The sequence below is a fragment of the Echiichthys vipera genome (assembly GCF_963691815.1).
Source record: "Echiichthys vipera genome assembly, chromosome: 10".
NCBI classification, from domain to species: Eukaryota; Metazoa; Chordata; class Actinopteri; order Perciformes; family Trachinidae; genus Echiichthys; species Echiichthys vipera.
Window position 1 is genome coordinate 4,382,031 of NC_139835.1, and position 25,304 is coordinate 4,407,334.

A 25,304-nucleotide genomic window follows, 5' to 3' on the forward strand; every position below is an offset into this window, starting at 1 on the left:
GACATTTTAAATAAGTCCTCCATGTGACCTTTGATTAAAAACAGCAGTAACAAAGACTTACAAAACAGAAGCAGCATCCCACATGTTGTAGAATACACACAGTACACCTGTAGTTTGTGTCAGTACAGTCAGGGTCATTAGATTTGACCAAATGTAAACGCTGAATATGCAAAAAACATTTTATTTGCACAAATGTTTTGAGAATTTGGAAGAGAAAAAATAAATAATATTTATGGAACTCAAGTTTTTGTGGCTGAATCCATGTTTTTAGTTTAAACTGCAATATTTTCAATGTTTGATTTTGAAGTAATCCAAAAGTATTCAGACTAGATTCCAATCCAGAAAGATGCCATGTTATTAGTATGAAGTAACTGAATTGTAGTACTTAATGGTTGTGAGGGTGCTGCTAATTTTCTTGCTAATTTCATTTCATTTTAAGTTTACCATAAAACTGAAGACAAAAGCACCATTGTTTTTTTACATTTCACTAAAGAGATTCATGGAATATTAATTTCCAAATTATATGAAATGCCCCCTTGATATAATTTATATTTTATTTTTAATTAAATATAACTGCTCCAGAGTTAGCTACGAGCTAATTGACATAAAACAACACACTAATCTCTGCTATCCCCTCCATGTGACCTGGGCGGCAATGCCTGGCTTGTGTTTCAGACCTTGTGACATCCAGGGCCTTCTGGACTTTGGCCTGGACTGAGCCCAGCAGGTCTGCCCCCATCTTCTTCAGCAGCTGAGTGAGCAGGACAAAGAGCCAGTCCTGCAGGTCCTCCCTGTGTACAGTGATGAAGTCCACAAGAGTCTCCAGGAACATGCTGAATACCTGAGGACATAGTTCAAACATGTATGACACAACACTGCTTGATTTGACTGTGATAAGATGAAACTGCTCATGTTTGACAGATTTAGGTTCATGCCTGAAATATATGGACAAAAACACACTTACTCTCTGTTGTTAAATCCACAGCAAGGCAGACCATGCAACAAGAGACACAACATTAGTTTCAAGTAAGTCACAACTCCATTGTGTATTGCTGTATTTAGGATAGCATGCATTTACACAGTCATGAGTCATAGCTAGTTGTAGTGCTCCATTTCAAACAAGTCATCTTCTTTACCTTGCTATGTGGATCTGCGAACATCCTTGTGAAGATCTCACAGAGTCTCTTCAGCTCCACTCGGCTGCAGAGAACACCAGACACCAGGAAGTAAGTAAAGCAGGACAGGGGTCGCTAAAATGCGTCTTTTATGCATCTACAAGGCTTAGGAAGGTGCTACTATTTACTCCTTCATAGTTACATTAAAGCTCAGATGATCAGAAAACCCTCCATGGTTTATCTCAGCCATTTAAATACTCTCAATAAGACTGTACCACAACCAATCCAGTCCATTTTATCCTTCAGCATTGTCCAAAGACAGTGGCTGTGTCCCAGTACATACAGGTCTTCAACACTTAAAGTGTAATTCCGGTACAAAATCATCCCATGGTCTTTTTTCGGCACTTACATACATCAGTTAGCAGTTGCATGCTGCCTGTTACCGCTCCAGTCTTGGAGTTCACTTTTTTCAAACTTTCTTAACTTCTATTCTCCTTTTGTCCATTCTGTTTCTTTACCCTAACTTCTGTGAAGTTCTGCCCTCTACAATGAGGTTACTTTCGCGACTTTTTTTTTATCAATGCCGCTTCCACCGGGACACACTTCCTTTGTTTACTCTGGAGAACAGCTGATCGCCCTAATGCCGACGGGCATAGCGGCCAGACCAGTGGATATTCCACCCGAACTCTGGAGAAAAACACACCGGGGGCGCAGAGGTGGGAAGCAACTTCTGGGAGGGTAGAGGAGGGTCGAGACGGGACGGGCTTATGGAGAGGAGAAGATTTAAGCCGTTGTTGTTATGGGAAATGTACAGTCTCTGTACAACAAAATGGATGAAGTGACGGTGCTAACGCGGAGCCACCCGGAGCACCACGAATGCAGTCTGATGTGTTTCAAGGAGACATAGCTGCACAGGGACATCACGGACCAGAGCATCTCAGTGGATGGCTTCCACACCATTCGTGCTGGCTGGGACTGCACTGAGAGCAGTAAGCGGAAAGGAGGGGGGCTTGCTGTTCTAGTAAACAGCAGATGGAGTAAAGAAGCTTTAAGAAGTAGCCTGGTTTTCCACGACAGTTGGCATCTAGAGGTTTCTGTATGCTATCTCTTTGTCAGAGCCATTACTCATTAACGTCTCTTTTTAAATTCAGTATACACACAGTTATAATAGCCTTTGGTCATGATGAGTGTGCTGGACACTACCAAAGCTCACATTTCCACTCGGACACTGTTTGACACTGTTTGACACTGTAGCCAAGATACATGTGGCAAATCTCACCTCAATATTCTTTGGCTCTTGAGGAGATTCTGCAGGCCCAGCAGACCCTCCTTCCTCTCCGACCAGTTGGAGCTGGCACAGTGGTTCAGGACCTCTGCCACGTCCTCTGTCTGGCGCAGGTAATGGGGGATGCCTCCGTTCCTTGAGCCATACGAGCGCTCTGAGCAGGCACTGGACGCATCACTGTTGGCATCATCATCAGAGTACATCCCCGGTGATTCGTACCTCCGCCTCAACGGCTTCCTCTGTGGGAGAAAGAAGAACGTGAAGGAAATGTCAGACACAAAGTGTGATACTTGAATATTTACCAGGCTCTGCGGGGAAAGCGTTTAGGGAGATAAAACCAGCATAAACATCTTTGATACAAGGTTGCCAAGTGCATCAGGGAGCCATGCAGTTTTCTCTACATTTAATGTTTTGTTCTGTGGATTTTACATTTAAATCTAAGGGTAAATTTGGCATGTACAGAGTTGTGGTATCATTCTTCTCAGTTGGAAATTAAACTAACAATTTGTTTTGTTTTAAATAAACTTCAAAAGCCAGTCAAGCAGCGCTATAAGTAAGCAAAAGGTCTTGACTACAAATGCAATGCAGTGGGGAACACGTCAAACATGTCATGTTACTGTCATGGACAAATGAATAATGTTCCAAAACAATGAGGTTCAATACAATAATACCACAGTGTAAAAATATAAATATATATTTTTAAATAAAAACTTTGCTGGGTGCCATACTGTGGATACACACACCTGGGATGAGATGGTAATTCAAGGTGAAATTCAATCAAACAATCAATAAAAAGTGGTTGGGGTGGAGGAGTGTCATGAGCCAATATAATGAGTCAAGCTGCATTATTGTTCTCTGAACTTGATTAGTGCGCAATGGCATGGATATAGGAACAGTATGTAAAATGACCAACTACCTTATTCCTGGAGTCTCCTAATAGCTGAAATGGTAACAAACAACCAAGAGGGAAAGATGAGAGAGGGTAGGTTTAAATAGGGAACCAAGAACAAGTACAATCTTTCTAGATATTTCACATCATAGCTGATATTTGTGAAGGGTTGAGCTACTCTCAATAAAGGTCAGAATAAAAGAACACAAAGACATTTTGATGACATTCAAGCCAGTGTACATACTGTATCTATTGCATGAGCATACATTTCTTTTCTAAGACAAAGACCGTAACCTTACATAACTGTTGACTATGTTTTGCACACTCGTTGAGACTGAAGTCGAGAAAACATCCACTCAAATCACCGGAGCCTGACAGATATGTGTCAGATCCATAGACTGAATATAAAGACTTCCTCCTACTTCCTCCTACTCTACAAAAGTAAAGACAAAATATGCCGGACACAGGCGCTGCCATGTTGTAATTTTGCAACCAGAGTCAGCGCAGTAGAGATCAGGCAGTAGCTTCAAATCATCCGCCCATACGCCCGCCTGGCCAAACGTGAGTCATTCACAAATGTCATTCATGACATTTCATCCTGCTTTTAAAGCATCAAATAACTAATTAAAACCTAATGTATTAGAAAAATGAACACTTGAACAATCATCAGCGTGACAAGAACTACCTAAAAAAACATCTTAGGGGGAAAAAAAAAAAAAAATCATTTAAAGTGTAATTCGGGCGTAAAATCCTCCCATGGTCTTTTTTTTCTGCCATTATATACATCAAATAAGCCATCGAGACAGAAATTTTCATGTATGAACTACTAACGGAGAAATCAGTTAATCAGACATAGCATCAGTCTCATTGTGCGGGCATTTTTGGATGTTGAAGAGGAATATTTATGCTGCCAACAGAGTAACATTTTTCACCGTGGCCTGGAATCATTGAATACTGCAACACGCTGTGTGACTTCTATGGAGGATATCCCATCGCTCATTAACCGCAACGTACTGGACACTTTTTTTTCATGTCCCCAGAATAAATTGGAAGAGGTGACCGATTCCTAAATAAATCATCAATGGGCTCCTTCCTTTTGGATTGACTTTGGTAATCCACTTGAATGGACTTTACTATGAGAGGAGCTGGTACAGGGACCAGTAGGTAAATATTTTAAACACTCTTTTAATAAACTCTGGGTTCACTAACTACGTTGTTGTCGCTTCGTTTTGTGTGTAGGGACTCTTATCTAATACTGCAGAGGGTTGGTTATTTGGAGCAGCATAACAACAATGGTGAATGCATTAAAAATGCTTTTTTTAACTGCTAGTGTCAGTGTTTACCACGTCCGACTGTTAGCGACTCTCACGGATTTCTCCATTAATAGTTCATACATGAAATCGATGGCTCTGTGCAAAAATGTAAATGAGAGAACGTCAGTATTTTATGAACTGGGGAACGGTCTGTGAGAGCTATGTAAGGGGCAGTCCCAGCACAATGTCCTTCAGTATTTTCAGGCTCCTTTAACGCTGAAGTTTATCATCAATAAATAATGTAAAACTCAGATTTGCTGAAACTGTGAGACACAGAGAGGTAGACAGACGACATGACAATTTCAAAGATAGTCAGTCTCATTGTGCTGTCAGGATGTAGTGACAGTTTCAGCAAATATGAAAAATATATATATATTTCACAGAGATTAACCAACTTGCCATTTATATACAAATTTTCTTAGTATTTCTCAGTTGTATATAACAATAGTTCTTGGTAAAATATTCTTAATCCTGATGTGATCTTGACCCAGATAGATGTCAGGAAATGGACAGATAAACTAATCAAAATATAATTAGTTCATTTATTTAAGTATTTGCTAAAGTCAACACCGGCCCGAACCTGAGACGACGAGCTTCCAGGCTTCTGTATAAGCCGTAGTGACAGTGTTTGTATAGTTCTAATGGTGCTGATTGAAAAAGGACTGAACGGCCTCCTGCACTGTCAAGACGATCACACTTTTAGTTTGCAGGTGTGTAGTGTCCCGATAGCCCACAAAAAAATATTTAATTCTAATCTTTTTAATACATTCTAGGGCCTTTTATTACGGAACTAAATTGCTTTTAAAAAATGTTTAAGATCTGCAGATACTCTGTCTCACTTGGCAGGTAAGGGCACTTTTGTATCAAAGCCCAACTCTGCGATTCCATTGACTAATTCTATATTAGATGTTTGCATGAAAACCTTCCCTAGTGCTTGTTTTAACAACAATCCTCTCCCAATAACAACAAACATATTAAATGATTTATGTTTATTAATAATTATTTATTTTTCTGGAGACAAAAGTTCCACGGCTTACCAGAGCATCAGCAACCGCTGCCTCCACCTCTGTGCCAGTGTTAAGAACCCTCATGGCGTTGACTGATGCAGAGATCCTCGCTTGATGAATCAAACCATATCGATCTAGACAGGAAATGGGAAAAGAAAATTGTACAGGAAGATGGTGAGTGAATCTTAGTAATAAAATAAAGGTGGCTACTATAAATTACCTGAATGGACAAAAGAAACTGATGCTTTTCTTACTTTTGTAGCCACACAGAGAAAGTTACCGTTTCTTTGACACATTTGAATACGAAGCAATACACTGTAAAAGAATGAACTGAAAAGATCACCAAAGGGGAATATTCTGAAGTCTCCAAACACCAAAAGTCAAATGAATGATCAAGCCCTGAGGCAAAAAGACAGGCATACATTGCATCTATTCCCTGGGAGATGTAGGATATAGAGCACTGATGATGCACCAAAGAGGAAAAACCACGAATGTTAAAAATGAAAGTTCAAAGGATGACGTGGCAAATACTAAGTAAGACTAGGCAGCACATGTAGGCACAATTCCACAAAAATCACAGCTAAAATGAAAAAAAACAGTGGTGATTAAGGGACAAGCAGATGATGACATAATGAAAACAAATACAACCTGCCCATTCCAGAAGAAAAATACTGACTAAAATGCTCAATAATACTCTGGAGGGAACATAAAGTAAAGAAATAATGGATTCTCCCTGCAGTCACATCACTTAATACAACCATACAACAGAATCATGCTGTTTCAGGAGGCATTATTGCCTCTAAGATAAGGAATTTGGCGTGGGGGACCGAAGGGTTTGGGGGGTCTGGGCATGCAGGTCACCTGACTGGCCGTGGGGGTCAGCTGTGGAGAGAGCGCTGGTAGAACGGGAGTGACGTCGGGAGGCTGCAGGGGACAGGAGAGATGGGCAACATCCGCACCAGAGGGTTAGTGACACACACACACACACACACACACACACACACAAATGACCTCTGAGGTTATACTCAAACTGCTGCACTGACATCACATACCACTGGGCTGATTTTGGGATGTGTTTGAATTATGACTTGATGTTTACATCAACTTTTGACTTGCAGAAATGAGTGTGGTTTTCTAATACATGCATATTTATACAAAACATACATAAATAAAAAGGAGATTAGTAGTAGCCTGCTTATTTTACAATCAAGATCACGTATTGCTTATACATCTCTTGTGGATAAATGAAAACAGATAGTAATCTGGCCTTCACAGAGGTTTTTATGACTTTATCAGCTAGAACAACTGAAGATCGACAGGAAATTGGGGGAGAGAGAAAGGGGATGACATGTAGCAGACAGAGTATAAAAGGGTGTGGTCCATTGTTCATTTGTCCCTCATGATGAATAAGAAATCCAAAAATAAGGAGGAGGCAAAAAAGTGTCACTGATCAGAATAAAATACACAACACTATGAGCAATCTTAATTCTATTTCAAGTAGTAATTACCAACACATCCATCTCTTATGCCACATGAGCAGCCTGTCACCACCTTCCGGTGCCCATGTTAACTGGTTGGAACAGCCACATTCCGACTGCATGACGGTTGCATGGTCTTGCCTATTTTTCATTTATTTTTTTGCTAAACGAGCGGTTTGCAGCAAAAAGACACTGAATGGTCTTTTGATTGTCATTGTAAAATCATAACAGCGCTTTCACTCAATGTGTATATCTGTAGAATATGTCACTGACATGGACAAAATGTAGATATTTGCACTTTACACTCTGTTTCTGTTTCCTTTCTGTAGACAGAATCTCAATCTTCTCTGTCCAAAACCAATAGAAATGGCATTTAAGATGAAATTAAGCTATTATTTATGGTCATTCGTTTTTCCCTTAAACCTGCCCGTAACATGCAGCCTCTATGTAAACGTCACTCACATAGAGAATCTCTGGAAAATCCTTGCCAACAAAGTAAAGTCTAAGAAACCCACTCCAGTTAGTGAACTGTGGAAGAGACCGAGTCAGAATGGACGCAGATCAAACCAGAGCAGTGTGAGAAACTAGTGATGTCCTGTGGGTGCAGATGTGCAGAAGTCATTCAAAGCTGTGGCCTCTACACTACCTGTTCATTTTTGAATCCTAGAGAAGAAAACATTGTTGAAAATCCTCTCTTTTGACACAATAGTTACTCTACTCTAATTTTGATCACATTTTTTTCACTAAATAAAGGATTTTGTTGAAGTACCTTAGTTATTTAAAAAAAATATGCTAGTACAGCAGTGGTATAGACACAGTGGATATTCTTTCAAATTATGAACAGTAAAGAATAACAATCTTTCAGAATAAATCAAGAATTTATAATTTGTTCACTAATTTTGATCTCCAGTGTACATCACACAAATCCAATAAGTAATAATACAATTTATACAAAAATAAAAAGGCGATTTGAAGATTGTACTAAAAAAAAACGAGACACTCAACACAAAATAGTAATCTTCCCTCAACCCATTAAGACATATTTAGTGCATGCTCAGAAACAGGCGGGCAAAGATAGAAGACAATACAAAGAACAACAACAACAGGAGGGAGGCTAGTGGAAGCATCTGGTAAATATCCTCCCGTTGAGACACTCACTGGGAGATGTATTCCAGAGAGCAGCTCAGCGGTACTCACCCAGAGGAGTGAAGCCCCGAGCGGGGCTGGTGTCACGGCTGCTCTCGCGACTGGTGTCGCGACTGCAACCCTGACTCATGCTGGGACGGGGAATGCGGCTCCGGGCTAGCGTGCGGTAGGGAAGAGCAGCAGGAAGAAGAGCTTTACCACACAGGTTGGCTGTCAGGACAACAAGTTAGGTGGGAATGTCAGTGTGCATTCATGAGAGTGTGGGGGTCAGAAAGAGAAGAGGGGTAGAGTTTATGAAAGACTAAAAGTATAAAGCCCTGCAGACTGTACTGTACTGTACTGCACTGGTGGTGTTATAATTAGATTGGCATTAAAGAAAGGCGATACGCTCAAAAGTCTTTACTGCCAATTATTACTTACTTACTTATTGGCTATAGGCCTATAGGTGATGAAAAATTGTGTGCATCACTTTTACAGCCAAACCGATATATCAGCCAATCACAGAGATATCAATATCTATATTTGTATCGGCGTATATGCTTTCTGATATGCGCCGCTATATCAAGCTTTTTTCCACTAACATAAAATCCAGGAACGATGCATGGAGTGATTAAAACGTAGTGTCATGTAGTTGTTTATTTTATTTTTATTTATTATTTTGTTATTTCACTTTTTAATTTTTTTTTTAATGTATTTATTCTTTATTTTTCCAGTGTTCATTTTTAGAATGGTTGATAATTCAATACAGTATATGTTTAATGTAAAATAATGCTTAACATTCTTTAATATAGTTATAACTTTAAGAAAGCAGCCTTCTGAGCACCTTTGCAGAGTCATATCGGTGCGAAATCCATATACAGAAAATATATTTTCATTTCAGCTCATGAATTCACTACATCTGCTGCTATATTAGTAATGTGAGAATGTTTCCCTTCCAAAACCAGTATCAGCCTAAAAAATTTGATATTTTGGCTTGAGTGACAATGCAACAGGCAAGGATCAATTTATTTTCCAAAATTAAAATGTTTCATTCTTCGGGGCGCAAGAATAAACCGATCAAATGACATCGTCACGCATGGGCCCTGGCACTACAGGAGCAAAAAATAAGTGAGATAAAAATGCTCTGCACGGAGATAAGAAGAAGAACAGAGAGAGAAGCAGTGGCAGGATGCTGGGTGAGTGAGTTGGTCAAAAGGCATACTGCTAGTACAGGTTAGATCATCTGGACACTCCAAAGAACAACTCAAGCTTCTGTTAACATGTGAAAAACATTAGATACAATCATTTTAGGGGGTGTAAATTAGATATTAAGAAAGTAACACATCAAATTGTGAGAAAAACAGTAGCAACAGAGGAACAGGAACAAAATTCTATTCTCATCACAACAAAGCCGTAAACATTTATAACAACTGTCTTTTGACTAGAGACAAACTGAAACATGAAACATTTCCTCTTAGGGCGCACTCACACTGTCAATCCGTACTGTACCCAAGCACGCTTCACGGCTAAAGTCTAGTTTGTTTGACCAGCGTGAGTACAACTGTACCGCGCCCAGGCACCGCAAGCTTGCCAGCCGCGGCCCAGTTGCGAGAGGTGGGCACAGATGCACATGTAGGGGCACGAGCATTGATGGCGGTCCTGATGTCTATTTATATGCGTCTGTTCTCCATGACAGTCATTTTAAAAGATGCTGCCCAATGGTTCGCCGTGGTGGGTGTTTACAGCAGACTTTGTCAGATGAAAATATTAAAAAACAGTCTGTGAACCGTGGCCAAGATCATTTCAAGTAATGTGAGTACAAGTGGGCCTGGGCCAAGGGGGAAGAGGGAGGGGGACAATCACCCTAAAGCATGGGCATGGTACGAATGGACAGTGACACCACTTTCAGTAGTTGTGTTCCATTCGACTGTCAAGGAAATGTAAGGAATTTTTAAATGCAAAAAAGAAATGTGAATTAGAGGCATTTTTTAATCAACTGGTTCAGAGCAAATAAACTTGGCTACAACGTAGTGTGGCAGAGTAGAAGAAGTAGAGGTTGATAACCAGAAAGATAGCAAGTGGCCTGGTCCATCTAACCTCATCTCAACATGGCATCTATGAGAGAAAAATGGAAAGAGGTCTTGAGGAGTTTTAATAGTTCTTTCTTGTCAGCTAGTATTGGTCATGTTTCATGCTGTCTGGAGATGAAGACTAGTTATGGGAATATCCTGGAAGATGCCAAAAGCAGAAACAGCTGATCAGCCATGTGAGTTAAATGTGCGCTATGTTAGAACTTTCCATATTCCATTTAGTGCATCAACTCTTTTTCCACAAAAGCCTCAAGCAAGTGGAAACTCTTTTGTTGCAGTTTTCATACATCTTTTCTAATGCAATACTTCAAAAGGCTGAGGTAGTCAAACCACTCCACAGTGGCAAAGCCCCAGGGATTGATGAGATTCGTCCAGAAATGCTAAAAGTTTTGGGTTTGAAGGGGCTATCTTGGTTAACACTTCTCTACGACACTGCGTGGAAGCCTGGGACAGTGCCAAGGGAGTGGCAGACCGGGTGGTGGTTCCCCTATTCAAAAAGGGGGACCAGAGGCTGTGTGCCAATTACAGGGGTATCACACTACTCAGCCTCCCTGGTAAAGTCTACTCCAAGGTGCTGGAAAGGCGGGTTAGTCCTATCGTCGAACCTCAGATTGAAGAGGAACAATGCGGATTCAGTCCTGGACGTGGAACAACGGACCGGCTCTTCACTCTCGTAAGGATCCTGGAGGGGGCCTGGGAGTATGCCCATCCATTCTACATGTGCTTTGTCGATCCGGAGAAGGCATACGACCGCGCCCCCGCGGGAGATACTGTGGGATGTGCTGCGTGAGTATGGGGTAATGGGGTCACTTCTGTGGGCCGTCCTGATCCTCGGCAGTAAGTCGGATTCGTTCCCGGTGGGGGTTGGCCTCCGCCAGGGGTGCGCGGGTACAAGCGGCCAAATTGGGTTTTCTCAGGAGGGTGGCTGGAGTCTCCCTTAGAGAGAGGGTGAGAAGGTCAGCCATCTGTGAGGAACTCGGAGTAGAGCCGCTGCTCCTTTGCGTTAAAAGGTTTGGGCGTCTGGTAAGGATGAACCCTGGGTGCCTCCCTAGGGAGGCGTTCCAGGCACGTCCAGCTGGGAGGAGGCCTCGGGGAAGACCCAGGACTAGGTGGAGAGATTATATCTCCACACTGGCCTTGGAACGCCTAGGGATCCCCCAGTTAGTGCTGGTTAATGTGGCCCGGGAAAGGGAAGTTTGGGGTCCCCTGCAAGATCTGCCCCCGCGACCCGATGCCGGATAAGCGATTGAAGATGAGTGATGAGTGAGAAAATGCATAAAAATATGTAAATGGACATGGCTGATGATTCTTTAGAAAAATACAAAGCAGCCAGTCAGAAAAGGACGTCTGACTCTGCCAGGCAACTACATCAAATACTGGGAGAGCAACATATTCATGTGATACTGAATTAACCAGCCAGCCTGTTCCTCCCTAATGATGATGACTACCACCACACAGTAACAATTCATTATCTACTACTACAACACCCAGAACCACCGCTCCACTCCCTCTCAACCAATCATATGTCAGAGATCTGTGAGGAATATTTAGCTGAAGACTAAAACTAAAGTGTGTACATCATGACGAAAAGAGAAGCAGACTCATCTGCACTGACTACACAGCTTTTTGATGGACAATAAAAATGTGTACTGTGTTTCCATGTGCAGTGTTTATCGTCTGAACACAGGCTATGTGTGTGCTGCATTGTTTCGAGGGACAAAAGAGAAACATGAGTTTAGGAGGTGCTGCATGGTGACGAGCACACCTGCAAGGGCAATGATGTGGATCATGTGAATGGTCAGTGTTTACCTCATCACACTGCCATTGCACATTGTAATGGAGAGCTACAGTAGCTTGTTTAGGAAGGGGACTAGTATGTGGCACATACAGTATGGAGTCCTGGCCTTACCGAGGCCCATGCGGCTGGGGCTGGTTTCGCGGCTGCAGCCCTGGCTGCGAGGGATCCTGCTGCGCTTGTCTGCTGGCGTGGTGGAGGCTGACACCGTGGCTCGAGGGATCCGGCCGTAGCTGCTGTGACCGAGCAGCTTGCCCGGGGAGCTGGAGCGACTGCCGGCTGTTGAGAGACACAAGATAAAGAAACACAAATACATGCACCATGGTTAGACAGTATTCAGAGACATGCTAGGTCTCAAAACAAGCCCTGTGTCAACAGACCCAATGCTGTGGGGACAGTGCAGCAATATAAAACGGCTATTCATTTCAGTGTGGAGTATTAACCTGTGGCAGGTCTTTAGTTATATGTGAAGGTGAATGAATACTATTTCAATGACTGCACCAGAAGTTGGAGGCAAAAAGAACTTCACAGGAAATTTAACTTTGAGTCTGAATGACCAAATACAAATTTCAGACACTACCCCGAAAGTGCAGTCAAAACATCTTGATCTCCCCCTGGTGGCTGGCTACAGTACAGGTCATAAACTCATCGTCTGTGTTAGCAGATGGGACATCAGCCAAACTAAAATGTCAATTTACACATCAAATACATTTTTTCAAAAGTGTTCATTTTGCTGATAAGTTTGGTTTTAATCACTTATGTGATAAAAACAGGGTGAACTGTCCTGATTGAAAGCTGTGATTGACTGGTTGGGGTGGGTGTATGGATGGGACTGCGAGGACATGGCTTCACTGCTTTATCACTACTGCACAGCCTCTGGTTGCAAAGTTACAACATGGCGTTGCCCTTATCTGGGATTTGTTGGATTATGGCGTTATATTTGTGCCCCATTAGTGAAGGAGCAAAGTGAGATTTTGAGCACAGATAAATAAAATTTAAGAGCACATATTCTCAGTTGAGCAAGCAAAAATATATTCTGTGCTCAAATGTATTTGCATGTTTGCTCTTTTCTCATTTTAACGGGGAGTTAAACTAACATCCAACAACAGCTGATGTCTCAAGATACATGGAGATATAAAGTTAATCCAAACATGTGAGTTTGTCGGACTGAAGGAATAAAGTACACCGTCCCGTTCAGAGAACGGAGTTTCTGTATCTTTTATTTCTTATTCTACCCAAGTTTAGGCGACTATAACTCTCAGTCACAATAGTTAATAATAAAAAATAATAATCAGCTTTAGTAGAACAACTCCACTGTGGTCTGTTGGTGTTTCTGAATGCTTACGGGATGTACGCTGTAATACTTTCCTAGCGATCTGATTGGAGATGAAACAGCCAATCTGAGTATAAAGGCAAAGTTGAGCGCGCACAGAAGGGAGAGATTGAGAGCGTGCATGCAGCGGTCTGCAGAGTTTTGAGAGAGAATATGAGTAAAACCGAGTAAGAGGGCTTATTATTGCACGTTAAAATGAATAAGAGCAAACATGCAAATACATTTATTGAGCACAGAATATTTTTTTGCTTACTCAACTGAGAATATGTGCTTGCAAAATCTGTTTTTCTGTGCCCAAAATCTTACTTTGCTCCTTCACTAATGTGGCACAAATATAACGCCATATTGGCTTTACTTTTGTACAGTGGGAGGAAGTGAAGATGCGCCATCCATCTTTATATACAGTCTGTAGTTCCAACTAACTGCGCTGTAGGAGGACAATCAATGTGGCACCATTCACCAGTGTGAACATACAACAATAAAACAGTGAAAATAAGACTACAAAGACAATAAAATGGCTGCACTTCTGACTCCAAACAGCTTCTCAAACTGTGGGGGGAAAGTAATCAGAAAAATGTGATTGTGAGGAATGAAGCATGCTGCTACTGTACGTGGTGAAACAAACGTGAAAGGCTAAAGAAAAAAGGTACGGCATGCAAAGCTCTGTGTACTTAGGGGACAACGCTTAGGGATGAGGCGTCTGGCATGTGATTGGATGAAGCTGAGGCCTTACCATTGATGGGATTGGCTGATCTGGATCCTGGGTGATGGAAGCAATAGGCAGGACAGGGTGGAGAACGGTCAAAATGAGACAGAAGGGGTTATGCTTATAAAATTTACCAAGCATGCACTCTGGACCGCTGTGAACATGTTAGCTGTGTACAGATTACTGACAGATCTCTAGAATATGTCGATACCAACATACACATACTGTGCATGCATGTAGGCGCACTTGCACAAATACACAAGATTTGTGAGTGACTGGAAGTCTTTTCAGGGTGCTGTAGCACATGAGAGACATCACACACACAAACATCTTGTATGATCTGGAAGCAAATGCAGACAAAGATCATACTGAAACATGAGTGATTGGTATACAGTATGCACACACATAGCTGTGTAATGCTGAATGTGTAGAATGTGATCGAAGAGATTGGGACTCCACACGAGAGCCTGTGTGGGGTGTTTATACATACGCTGGGACTGGGAGACAACTTTGGCTCGACTGCGCCCCCTACTGTCCACCACTGAGGTACTGGCTCCGCCCGCGCTGCCCGAGCTTTGTCTCCTGGTACGAACACGACCTGGATGACAAGGGAGGGGGGAGGGAAGAGAAGCAGTGGAAGTTTAATCCACTTTACTTAATGTGTTCACCCTAACCCTGGACAGAGATGCTGCAGAGGAAAAGGTCTAGGGAGACAGAATGAAGAAGACCTGGATGAGGGGATAGAGCCCCCCGAAAACACACAGGAAGGAAACAGACAAACCTGAGTCTATTAGTTTGCAAATGATTTTCAATATTGTTTTTTTCTCCTGCAACCTGGGGTTTGTCCTGTAGGCACAGTTGTGTTAGTGCTAGTTAAATATATGATCCACAGAAAATTACAACTTTTGTTAATCAATTATTCAGAGTTTACTTGAATACATGAACAAAACTTTGTTTTTGCTGCATGTATCCAAGGTGAAAAAAATAGGGGTCCACGTGTGACTTACAAAATCAGACTCAACTAGTGCGGTATAATCCAGCTCTAATTTATCCAGTTGAATTCTATCAATAAATTAGACTTGGATTATACTGAACAAGTTGTGTGACAGTTTGTAAACAGATGTTTTGATAAAGTTTGGCTGTTGTTAAATGTGGACCCCGATTTCTGTATGTATCATCATCCTCACTTTTGGATTCTCCTTCACCATGAAGGCATGAAACAAAAACAAAGTTTTCTTCATGAAGGCAACAGTTGATGAGTAATTGTTTCATTGAGAAATGAGAATTGATCATTTTATCGATACCAATGCCAGTGTTGGTTCTGCTTATCGGTCTGATTCTTCATCGATTCCCTTACTGCTTCCTTATCAATTTTTGTGTTGAAAAAGAGTAAACTTACATACGCTTCCGAAGTCAACAGAAGTGTTATATTATCGGAGTCTCAAAACAGTTTAGATGAAAAGAGATTTGTAGAGCTTTTCTTTTTAATTTAGGTTTTCAGGTTTTTCAAAGAAAGAAACTCTGCTTAGCCTGCCTGCGTGGAGCTAATGTTATAATAGCGCCACGCTTGCCCCTCTCTCACATGGCTCCTTCTTGTTGTGAGTTTCCTGCAGCGTAGATCCGAGTCAGACTCATTGTTTTGCAAAGTGCAGCCGTCAGAAAAACATGCCTCTATTTATTAAAGGAATTGATGAGCTCAGAGGTTTACGATTTCGGTTTCAATTTGTCACTGGTTCTCATATGGAACCGGTTTTCAATTTCCATCCCTAAAGTAACTTTCACGTATAAATTTTTAAAGTGTGCAAGAAAAACACAAGAAATATTGGCAAACTTATTGACCATGGTCTGGAGAAAGACACACAAACATTGGATATAATTTGCAGCTGCCTATATGCTCTATGTAAACCAATGGGTACTGCGAGCTGCAAGCTAAAGGGCTAGCTTTAGGATTTTAAGCAAAAACATAACATTGGGAAGATTTGTTTCTATTGTAAGTGTGTAACATCAAAATGTAGGGTCTGAAGCTGTCATATTTCACAAGCATCATTGTATCCTTGCTTGATAATACAATCAAAAGAACACTTGAATTCAATCAATTCTAGCCTCTACCTTATGAAGATTTTGAATTGTCAACAGTCAATTTAGAAGATAGAAGCTAGAAGGTCAGCCTAGGGTTTGCACTGTTGAAATATCAGCTGAACATACTATGGACTAACAAAAGTTTAAACCTCTTCAATCTAACCACTGAGTAGTGAGCAGAGGGCCCAAAGAAAAGCACAACAACTCAATACTTGGAGCCTGCTCCGTTGTGCATTGATGCTTTTCTTGGACTGGAAAACAAATTCAACATCCATGTTCCAACAGTTCTCCGCTGTTAGGCAACACTGGGCACATCCACGGAAGTTTGAATCATTTCATTCTTCTTCTTTTGGGGCCAAAACGCCTTTGAATCAATCATTTGGTGTCTGAATTATACTATCCCTGTTAAAATAGTTATTACTGAAGGAAAGCAGAAAAGCACCAGTATAGTATGTTTCAACCATGATGTACCCATGACTTTCAGCTAACAATTTCAACTTCACCTTCAGTGCAGTGTTTCACTCGACGGACAGCGAGCGAGATCGTGCACGCACGGTTTAACCATCCTGCACCAACATGCGCAGCTAATTTCCACAGTGTTTTAGTAAACAGACATTTGTTGCAAAGTCTCCAAAAATAAAAACAACATATACAGAAAATATGTTGATGTTTCATTATTCTGTTTTTATGTGTGCAGTGTTTCACTGAACAGACAACGAGCTTGTGCCAACGTGCTCCGCTGGTTTTCAAAGTGTTTTAGCAGATAGACGTTTGTTTCCAAGTCCGAGACTTTCACACTAGCAGTGTAATAAAAAATACTAGAGAAATAAGAAGTCCTGGTGAAAGCTTGATAAGTAGACTATAATAAATAATGATAAAAGTGTGGCGAAAGAAAGAAAGAAGACAACAACTTAAATATAATCCTACATTAGGAACCAGTAACGTTGGACTTGATGGCTGTGTAAGTAACAGGATGATGGAAACAGTTGTTAGGGTTACAGTAAAGAGGAGGAAATCCATGCAGACAGTCCATGCAGTTCCACATAACTGGCGACCACTTGGGGGGATAAAGAGAGAAAAAGAGGGCACAGATGAAGAGAGAAAAGGATGTAAACGTGTAGGCTGTGACAGTTGACGAAAAAGACACTCATACGTCTTCACTTTTGTTGTGTTCTGTGCAACTTGCACAATGACACACAAACACAGGCACACGGACACAAGTCTTACCATCGCTTTTACCGGGAGTGCCATCTTTGGGGCATTTTAGAGAGGCGGTGCAGCAGCGAGTGGGAGGAGAGGTATAGAGGAAGACATTAGTAGCAATTGAAGCATGAACAGGTGTGAGTGGATGAGCAGGGGGTTTCATCATCATTAGTCATGGACCTTATTGAGCTATGGGGACTCAATTGGGAAGAACAGGGGAGGGAGAAAAGTTTCTGTATGGCCTAAAGTACAGTGGAGGAGAAGTATTCCTTTACTTAAGTAAAAGTACTAATGCCACACTGTAGAAATACTCCCTTACAAGTCTTACTGAAGGAAGAGTAGCAAGTATAATCACAAAAATGTACTTAAAGTATCAACAGTAAAAATATTCATTGTGTATTAAAATGTTCCCTGACAGTGTTTTACTCTGATATTTGATGGTTTTGGATAAATAGTCCTGCTGCATTAATGTTGAATTTTACTGCTGTAGATGTTTAACTCCTTCATACACTGTTGGGGTTGTTTAATCCAGTGTTTCTCAAATGGGGGTATGGCTAAGGGTACATCAGATTTTTTCTAAATGATAATGTAAAATACATTAGTCATGTGTAATTCCTAAATAATTGTACTGTAATAAGTTCAATACAATTAGCATTTTTGTATATGTATTATATTCAATATTCCTATATTCAATACAGTCATTAACTGCAGTGTCAACTGTTGCAATAAATGCAATCCAGTCACGATTACGTTTGTTCACTGTCAATACTGAATAACAGGAGACAATCAAGAAACTGTATCTGTGGTTGAATGTAGCAGCAATACAGCTGAAAACAGAGTGAAACACAAACATGTTTCTCACTTAAATTTGCAAATGGTCAAAAAGACGCAGATTAATGAAACTACATTGCTGTCTAAATGTTATTGCATCATGACAAAAACTGGTTTGAATTTAGTGATGGATTCTAAACATTTGAAATGTAGCATTAAAGTTTGCTCTTGACTTAAATGTACAAGGTTGTTGTTGTAAATCAGACACGGATGTATTCTACATCTCTACACAGGCTTTGTTTGTAATACCAAAAATGTTTGTGCACTGTTCAGGGGGTACTTGGCAAAAATAATATTTCAAAAGGGGAATAATGTTGAATAATGGAATCCAGGAATGCATCCTATTCTATAGGTGCATAATATGTTTGTAGAGTTGCTGTCCTGTGAGAACCTAAAAAGTCAACTTTTCATGTTTTTAGCTTTGTGATGATGCATTTTCCAGCTGATCTAAGAGGCTTTTTAAAGATTTTATTTAGCTTAACAAGTAGGATAATTATCTGGAGATACATGGTTTTCCCTGTCCAGGAAGGGTGATAAACATTGCAGTCTAAAAACTAACTAAAGCTGTCAAACAAATGTACAATATTTACATTTGAGATGTAATGGGGTAAAAGTATAAAGTAGCATAAAATGTAAATACTAAAGTATAATACAAGTATTTTAAATGTGTAATTAAATACAGCACTTAAGTAAATGTGCTTAGGATTAGAGTAAATGTCATATTCCCAATGGGGAGTGTTTGCTTAAACACTCCCCATTGGCTTAAAATGTTGTAGAAAGACCCTTAAAAAGTGCCTGGGGCTTCAACACACCAGGAGGCTGCTCAGCCTCATCACACCCATTAGTCAAAAGAATCCATGTAGGATTAAAACAGTTCCTGCTGACAGAGCAGTCTAATGACAGCCTCAGTAGTCATTAATATCCCCAGTCAGCCCTTAAAAGCCAGTGACTACAGGAGAAAATGTTTTAATACTTCATGATGATGGGAAAAGGAGTGCTTGAGTGGGCCTCTGAAAAAGGACTTTGTTTGTTAAAATACTGTAGATAGTGGCTCACTCCTGAGGGAACCTCTTCAGATACAACATGGCTGTGTTTGTTCTGAGGGTTTCTGTCTTTTCTTGAGTAAGTCGAAATTAAAAAACTGTTGCTCATAGTTAACCGGCAATTTTTTCAGCCTAGCCTTTCACCAGCTCGGACAGTTTGCAACGATTCTGGAATATACTGTATGTTTCAAATGACTCAGCTCAATGCATTTTTGTACCATGGCATTACAAATCCAATCAATATCTAATAAAGATATTATTGATTGGAGCAAAGAAATCTATAACAAGGAAACGGCTAACAACCCTACGCACCAACACTGGAAGACTGGCAAGGGACTGTTCACGGAATCTACATCATGGAGAGACGGACAAATTGCATTCGGCGAAATTTCAGAGTTGGTGGTCAAAATGGATCAGATATATATAAGATCATGGAGACCTGAACTGCTTTAAGTACCATTCATTTTAATAATCTTAATGGGAAAATGAGTAAATGTGACTTCCTTTGTTCAAATGTTCCTATTTTATACATTGTAAAATGAAAGGGACAGTAATAGCTTGGAGAATATGTTAGCACAATTGTATACATGTACAAATACATGTTTTTGCTTAGCTCTGTATGTGTGTAATGGTGCTGAAGTGACTTTCTACGTTTCTCCTTGATAAAACTAAAATTAAAAATCAAAAAAGAAAGAGTTTTTTCTTCACAGCAGAGTGAAAGTGCCACAGACAGATTTGTTTTTCTACTTTACTTTACTTAGGAGGTTAGAGGGAGATGACTGATGTATTACCTAATGAGGCGTAAGAGCCTGGGGGAAGGGCAGCTGCAGAGCTGAATGCTGAGGAGGCAGGGACCGTGGATAGACGGGACTTGGCACTGGAGGCGGCATTTACATCGATGTCACTACGGGAACGCTGAAGAGAACCCGACGACACCCTGGTGCTCACCAGCTTACCTGCAACAGCACAGAAACGACAGGTATGTAGTTACAGAGACTGTTTACTTCAAGTACCTCATGCATCACTTACATCTACTCTCTAACTTTTTACTTTTCACTTCCACTAAATCGCAAGAGACCGTATGGGATGATATACGATATTATCACGGATCATGGTAAGAAACACCCACAATTGTGGTAACTTTCCACTATCATGATCATTTCCTTCAGTTTTCCCTTTAACTGTAACATTCATTTGGCCGGAGCCCATGAGTTACACTTCAAATCAAGTGGAATTGATTTTAGTTTACAGAAAAATGTCTTCTCATTGGTTGAGCATGTTAAAAGAAGGATTAGAAAGGGAAAGTGTTAGTTGCATGGACAGTTAACATCACTGTGCATGTTTTAATAAACCACAGCAACAACAAATGGAAGTCTGATCATTTAATAGGCTGTATTAATGGTGTATGACCATCTATTATACAGCATTCTGGGCTCACTCTGTGATCTCTGCATGATTTTAAGACATACTTTACTGAGACATTTTTAATGATGGAGACTGATTCAATGATTTATGATCATTTTCCCCCATCTGTGATGGAATAAAAATATATGTTTCTTAAAAAACTGTGAGACAATGTGATTATATTTTGATGATTATCAGGATAATATTGTGAATCGCAATTATTTTTCATAACTTTCATATCTTTTACTATCTTGCTTTCTTCACCAACAGTTAGTTTTAGAAGAATAATTTATTTTAAGCTACAAAGAGTCTGCATGACCGGAAAAACTTTTTGTATTTGGGTCTGCGGAGTAGTTACAGCAATGTCCAAACATGAACCACTTCCAAATGACATACACAAAACTCTAGGTACAGGGATGAAGGAGATGGTTGACAAACAGGGGTTAATGTTCATTCATTTATTTTTTATTTATGTATTCTTTATTTTTAAGTGTATATCACTTGCATGTATATATGTCTGTATGAATACATAACATTTGTCTGAGGTACGTCTACTGTTAAAGTGTATCTTTAATAAATAATAAGTTAAATGTTTTTGTATAGTTGCACTGTTGTTGTTTGCTGCTCTGTGTGCCCTGAATTGCCCCCCGGGGACAAATAAAGTTTTTTGAATTGAATTGAATTGAATAATTAGCAATTGTAAATTATCTATTGCATAGTATGTTATATATTAGATGTATTGTGTATTTTCTAATGTATAAATACACAGGCATACAAAATAGACAATACACTGAATCTATGTATGATGTATGTAGAATTAAATATACTAAAACTAAAGTAATTATTTCATATTACACAAACTAATAATAAAATGAGGAGGAAAACTTAATAATGATAATTTCAACAGTAAAATTAGCTAAAGTTTAATTAACAATTCATTTTGAATGATATTAAATATAAGTTATTATATAGTGTTGAGATATGTCTTGAGAGAGAGAGATATGCTGTCTTGTGTCCTCTGTGCTCTCTGTCAGACACTGACATTTCTCTAGGAGTATCACCTTATATTTGAACACATACTGACAAACAGATGATGATACCACTCATTTGCTTGATTGCTTGTGTTGTTCAGAATACTGCTGTTTGCAATTGTGTTGTTATTGCCATATATAGTGATTACAGACAGTAGAGAAAGGCAGCTGATCTTGCCCACCGCAGGTGAGCTACTGCTATGCATAAATCCTTTACTAAGCTTGACAACCCAGCTGGGGTGCAGGGAGCTGGTAGTAGAACCAAACCACCAGATGATCTTGGCCTGGGCCCCTGAGCAGTGCCCAGATTGATTAATCTCAACAACAACTGTGACAGTAGCAAAGCTGTGAAGCCCTAAGACTGGACTCAGTACTTCTGCACATGTGTATTTGTACACAGCCATGCACAATAAAGGACATGCCATGTACATGCAAAAATCATGTATATGGCCTAATTATAATAAGCAATATTACATGTATAGTTTCTGAACGTAATTTGCTTAGATCTCTAATTTTTCAATATTTTGATAAATAGTTCCTTATCTGTTTTATAGCTCTTCAGTGAGTGTCTTTTATTGCTTCTCTTATCTTAAACTCTAGATTAGTGCTGTAGGTGACTGAAATGGGTACACAGTCTTGATCAATGCACTGCTGTACTCTTTCCTGCTTTCTTCATACTACTCTATACTGTAAACCTGACAGCATAGATACCAAGGACACCAAGGATAGAAAGTGACCGAGGAAGTGGCTTACTCCTTGTCATGCTGCCTCCAATGACGCTTTTCACAGACAACGGCCGGCTGAAAAACATAGAAAGAGCAGGACACTTTTTAGACTTTATATACATTCAAACCTAAAGAGCATCTGACAACATCTCACAGTTATCGTATCTGAGGATTATAATTATTATGAATTCCTGTTTGTGAAATGTACGGTCTCATTATTGGAGGGCACTTTAAATAAAGTAAATAATGATGAATTGGTATTATACAGTAGATACATGTGTGGCACTAAAACCTTACACACACGCACACACGCACACACACACACACACACACACACACACACACACACACACACACACACACACACACACACACACACACACACACACACACACACACACACACACACACACACACACACACACACACACACACACACACACACACACACACACACACACACACACACACACACACACACACACACACACAGCCCATCTGATAATAATTACCAATGTTTTTACAATCTTATTCAAAGAAGTGGATGCATAAGTGGTTTCCTTCAATCAATTACATCAAATAGATGTGCAAAAGTTTAGCAAGTATAGAAAAAGATGGAAGGTAGGAGAAAAAAAAAAGACATGGAAGGAGGTGTTATCTCAGGACCAACTAAAGCAGGAGAGAAAAGATGGAACAAAAGGAACATAACATGATAAAGGGTGAGGACAGAAGGAGGGAACACTGGAAGGGAATCCTGGTTCTTACTTAAGACTCTCCTGGGAAGATGAGGAGGAGCGGTCAGACTGGGGTAGAGACACGATGCTGTCAGAGCTCTTCAGGTGAGACTGGAGGGCCTTCTGATAGGTGGACTCCAGCGCCTGGAACAGATGCTCCGCCTCCCGGCTGTAGTGACCATGGAAACCCCAATAGCACCTACAGGTGAGAAGATGAGATAAAGATACATTTTATCCACTATCCCCATAGCAGCCATTTTAATGTAGTGAGAGCACGTTTTGTATAAAATGAGCTGTTGTGACCTCAAGGATAATCACAGCCTCATGAAACTTTACAAACACAAACTACAGACCTAGGCCATTGAGAGGATGGATGGCTTTCCAAGGTCCTATTGACAGTATACACTCACTGGCCACTTTATTAGGCACACCTGGGGTTAATAAAGTGTCAGTGTGGTCTTCTGCTGATGTTCCCTCTCTGCTAGAAATTAGGTGGTGTTGTGTGTTCACAGATGCTCTCCTGCATTCCTCTGTTGGAACCAGTGGAGATTTGAGTTACTGTTGCCTTTCTATCAGCTTCAACCAGTCTGGCCATTCTCCTCTGACCTCTGGCTAAAACAAGGCATTTGCGCCCACAGAACTGCCGCCCACTGGATCTTTTCTCTTTCTGGGACCGTTCTCTGTAAACCCTAGAGTAGGTTGTGCGTGAAAATCCCAGTAGATCAGCAGTTTGTGAAATACTCAGACCAGCCCGTCTGGCAAAAACAACCATGCCATGTTCAAAGTCACTTAAATCACCTATCTTCCCCGTTCTGATGCTCGCTTTAAACTGCAGCACATCCTCTTCACCATGTCTTCATGCCTAAATGAAGATAAATAAACTGAGCTGCTGCCATGTGATTGGCTGATTAGAAATTTGTGTTAACGAGCAGTTGGACAGGTGCACCTAATAAAGTGGCCGGTGAGTGTAAAGTGTCAGTCTTACAGAAATCTCCAAATGTCCAAAAGATTTTAATACCAAACAGCATGGATTGATTTATTTATTATTGGCAGTTTTTAAAGCCTTTTTATGATATACTGTAGTACAGACATTGGGTGAGAAAGGGGGGGACATGCAGCAAAGGGCCGCAGGTCAGAGTCGAGTCCTCGAGGACCTTCAGCCTCTTTACATGGGGCGACTGCTCTGACCACTCAGCCACCGGTCGCCCCAGAATGGAGTTTTTATGGTGCTCCTCATAGTCTAGGTGTCTCAATTCTCCGGTGCTAAAATGGTTGCATTTAGCAGCAAATCTGTATAACAAATAGTATCAACACAAACATTGCAGCAACAACTTATGAGATATAATAGAGCATAAGAATAGACATTATATATTCCCATCATATTGTTCTATGCCCTTGTACACTCTAAACTTTCAACATTTAAAGCTGCATCTCTACTTAATCTCCAGGTTCCAGCTTTAAGATGATGTACACCGCTTTTATGTGACATCTTATGTTCACCTGCTATCTCCCTCTGAACATTCCCTGGCTCCCATGGAAGAAAGGCATCTAGTGGAAGAGGTTAACCTTAGCTAATACTGCTGAATACTTGGTTCACCATAAAACAAAGACAGAACAAAGTTCACAACCGAAATAAAAATATGTTTCTTGGGGTGCAGTGACACTTACTTTCTTGCAATGGATCTGGCCTCAGAGTCAGCATCATGTATGCCTTTCTTGATGGTCTCCGTCAGAACAGCCACGTGTCTGGGGTAGTAGGGGAACATGGTGAGGAGAACACAAGCAGTTAACCCAGAAACCAGAAAGCACAGGCGGGGTCCTGGAGTATAGCTCTCCTCTTTCTCTTTTTAGTCCTCTGTTCCACAGGCAATGTGGCAACCCACAGGCTTTTTCACACGCTTTTTAAAGTCTCTGCTGCGGTTGTCATGGTTTCAGTGATGGAAAGCCGCCTTATCGCTGGGGGTCTAGATGATGACAGCTCTCTCAGGACTCATCAATTGAATAGGCCTCATCAGTGGTGCATCCAGCCTACACTTGGCTAACTCAAATGTTAGAGAGCTCAAATGTCATCATGTTAGAGGAGGAAGAAGAAGCATTTACTTCCACTGCACACACACA

General features: G+C 40.6%; 1 protein-coding gene across 1 annotated transcript in view; it reads right to left on the reverse strand.

The window, feature by feature from the left end:
• clasp1a (cytoplasmic linker associated protein 1a) overlaps positions 1-25,304 on the reverse strand; it is a 112,676-nt gene that overhangs the window by 17,725 nt on the left and 69,647 nt on the right. The window contains 12 exon segments of the mRNA XM_083921558.1: positions 678-841; positions 1,137-1,200; positions 2,395-2,639; positions 3,317-3,340; positions 5,640-5,743; positions 8,285-8,443; positions 12,212-12,376; positions 14,627-14,734; positions 20,084-20,248; positions 22,481-22,527; positions 23,218-23,385; positions 24,855-24,932. Of these exon segments, the coding sequence (XP_083777684.1) occupies positions 678-841; positions 1,137-1,200; positions 2,395-2,639; positions 3,317-3,340; positions 5,640-5,743; positions 8,285-8,443; positions 12,212-12,376; positions 14,627-14,734; positions 20,084-20,248; positions 22,481-22,527; positions 23,218-23,385; positions 24,855-24,932 (1,491 nt within the window).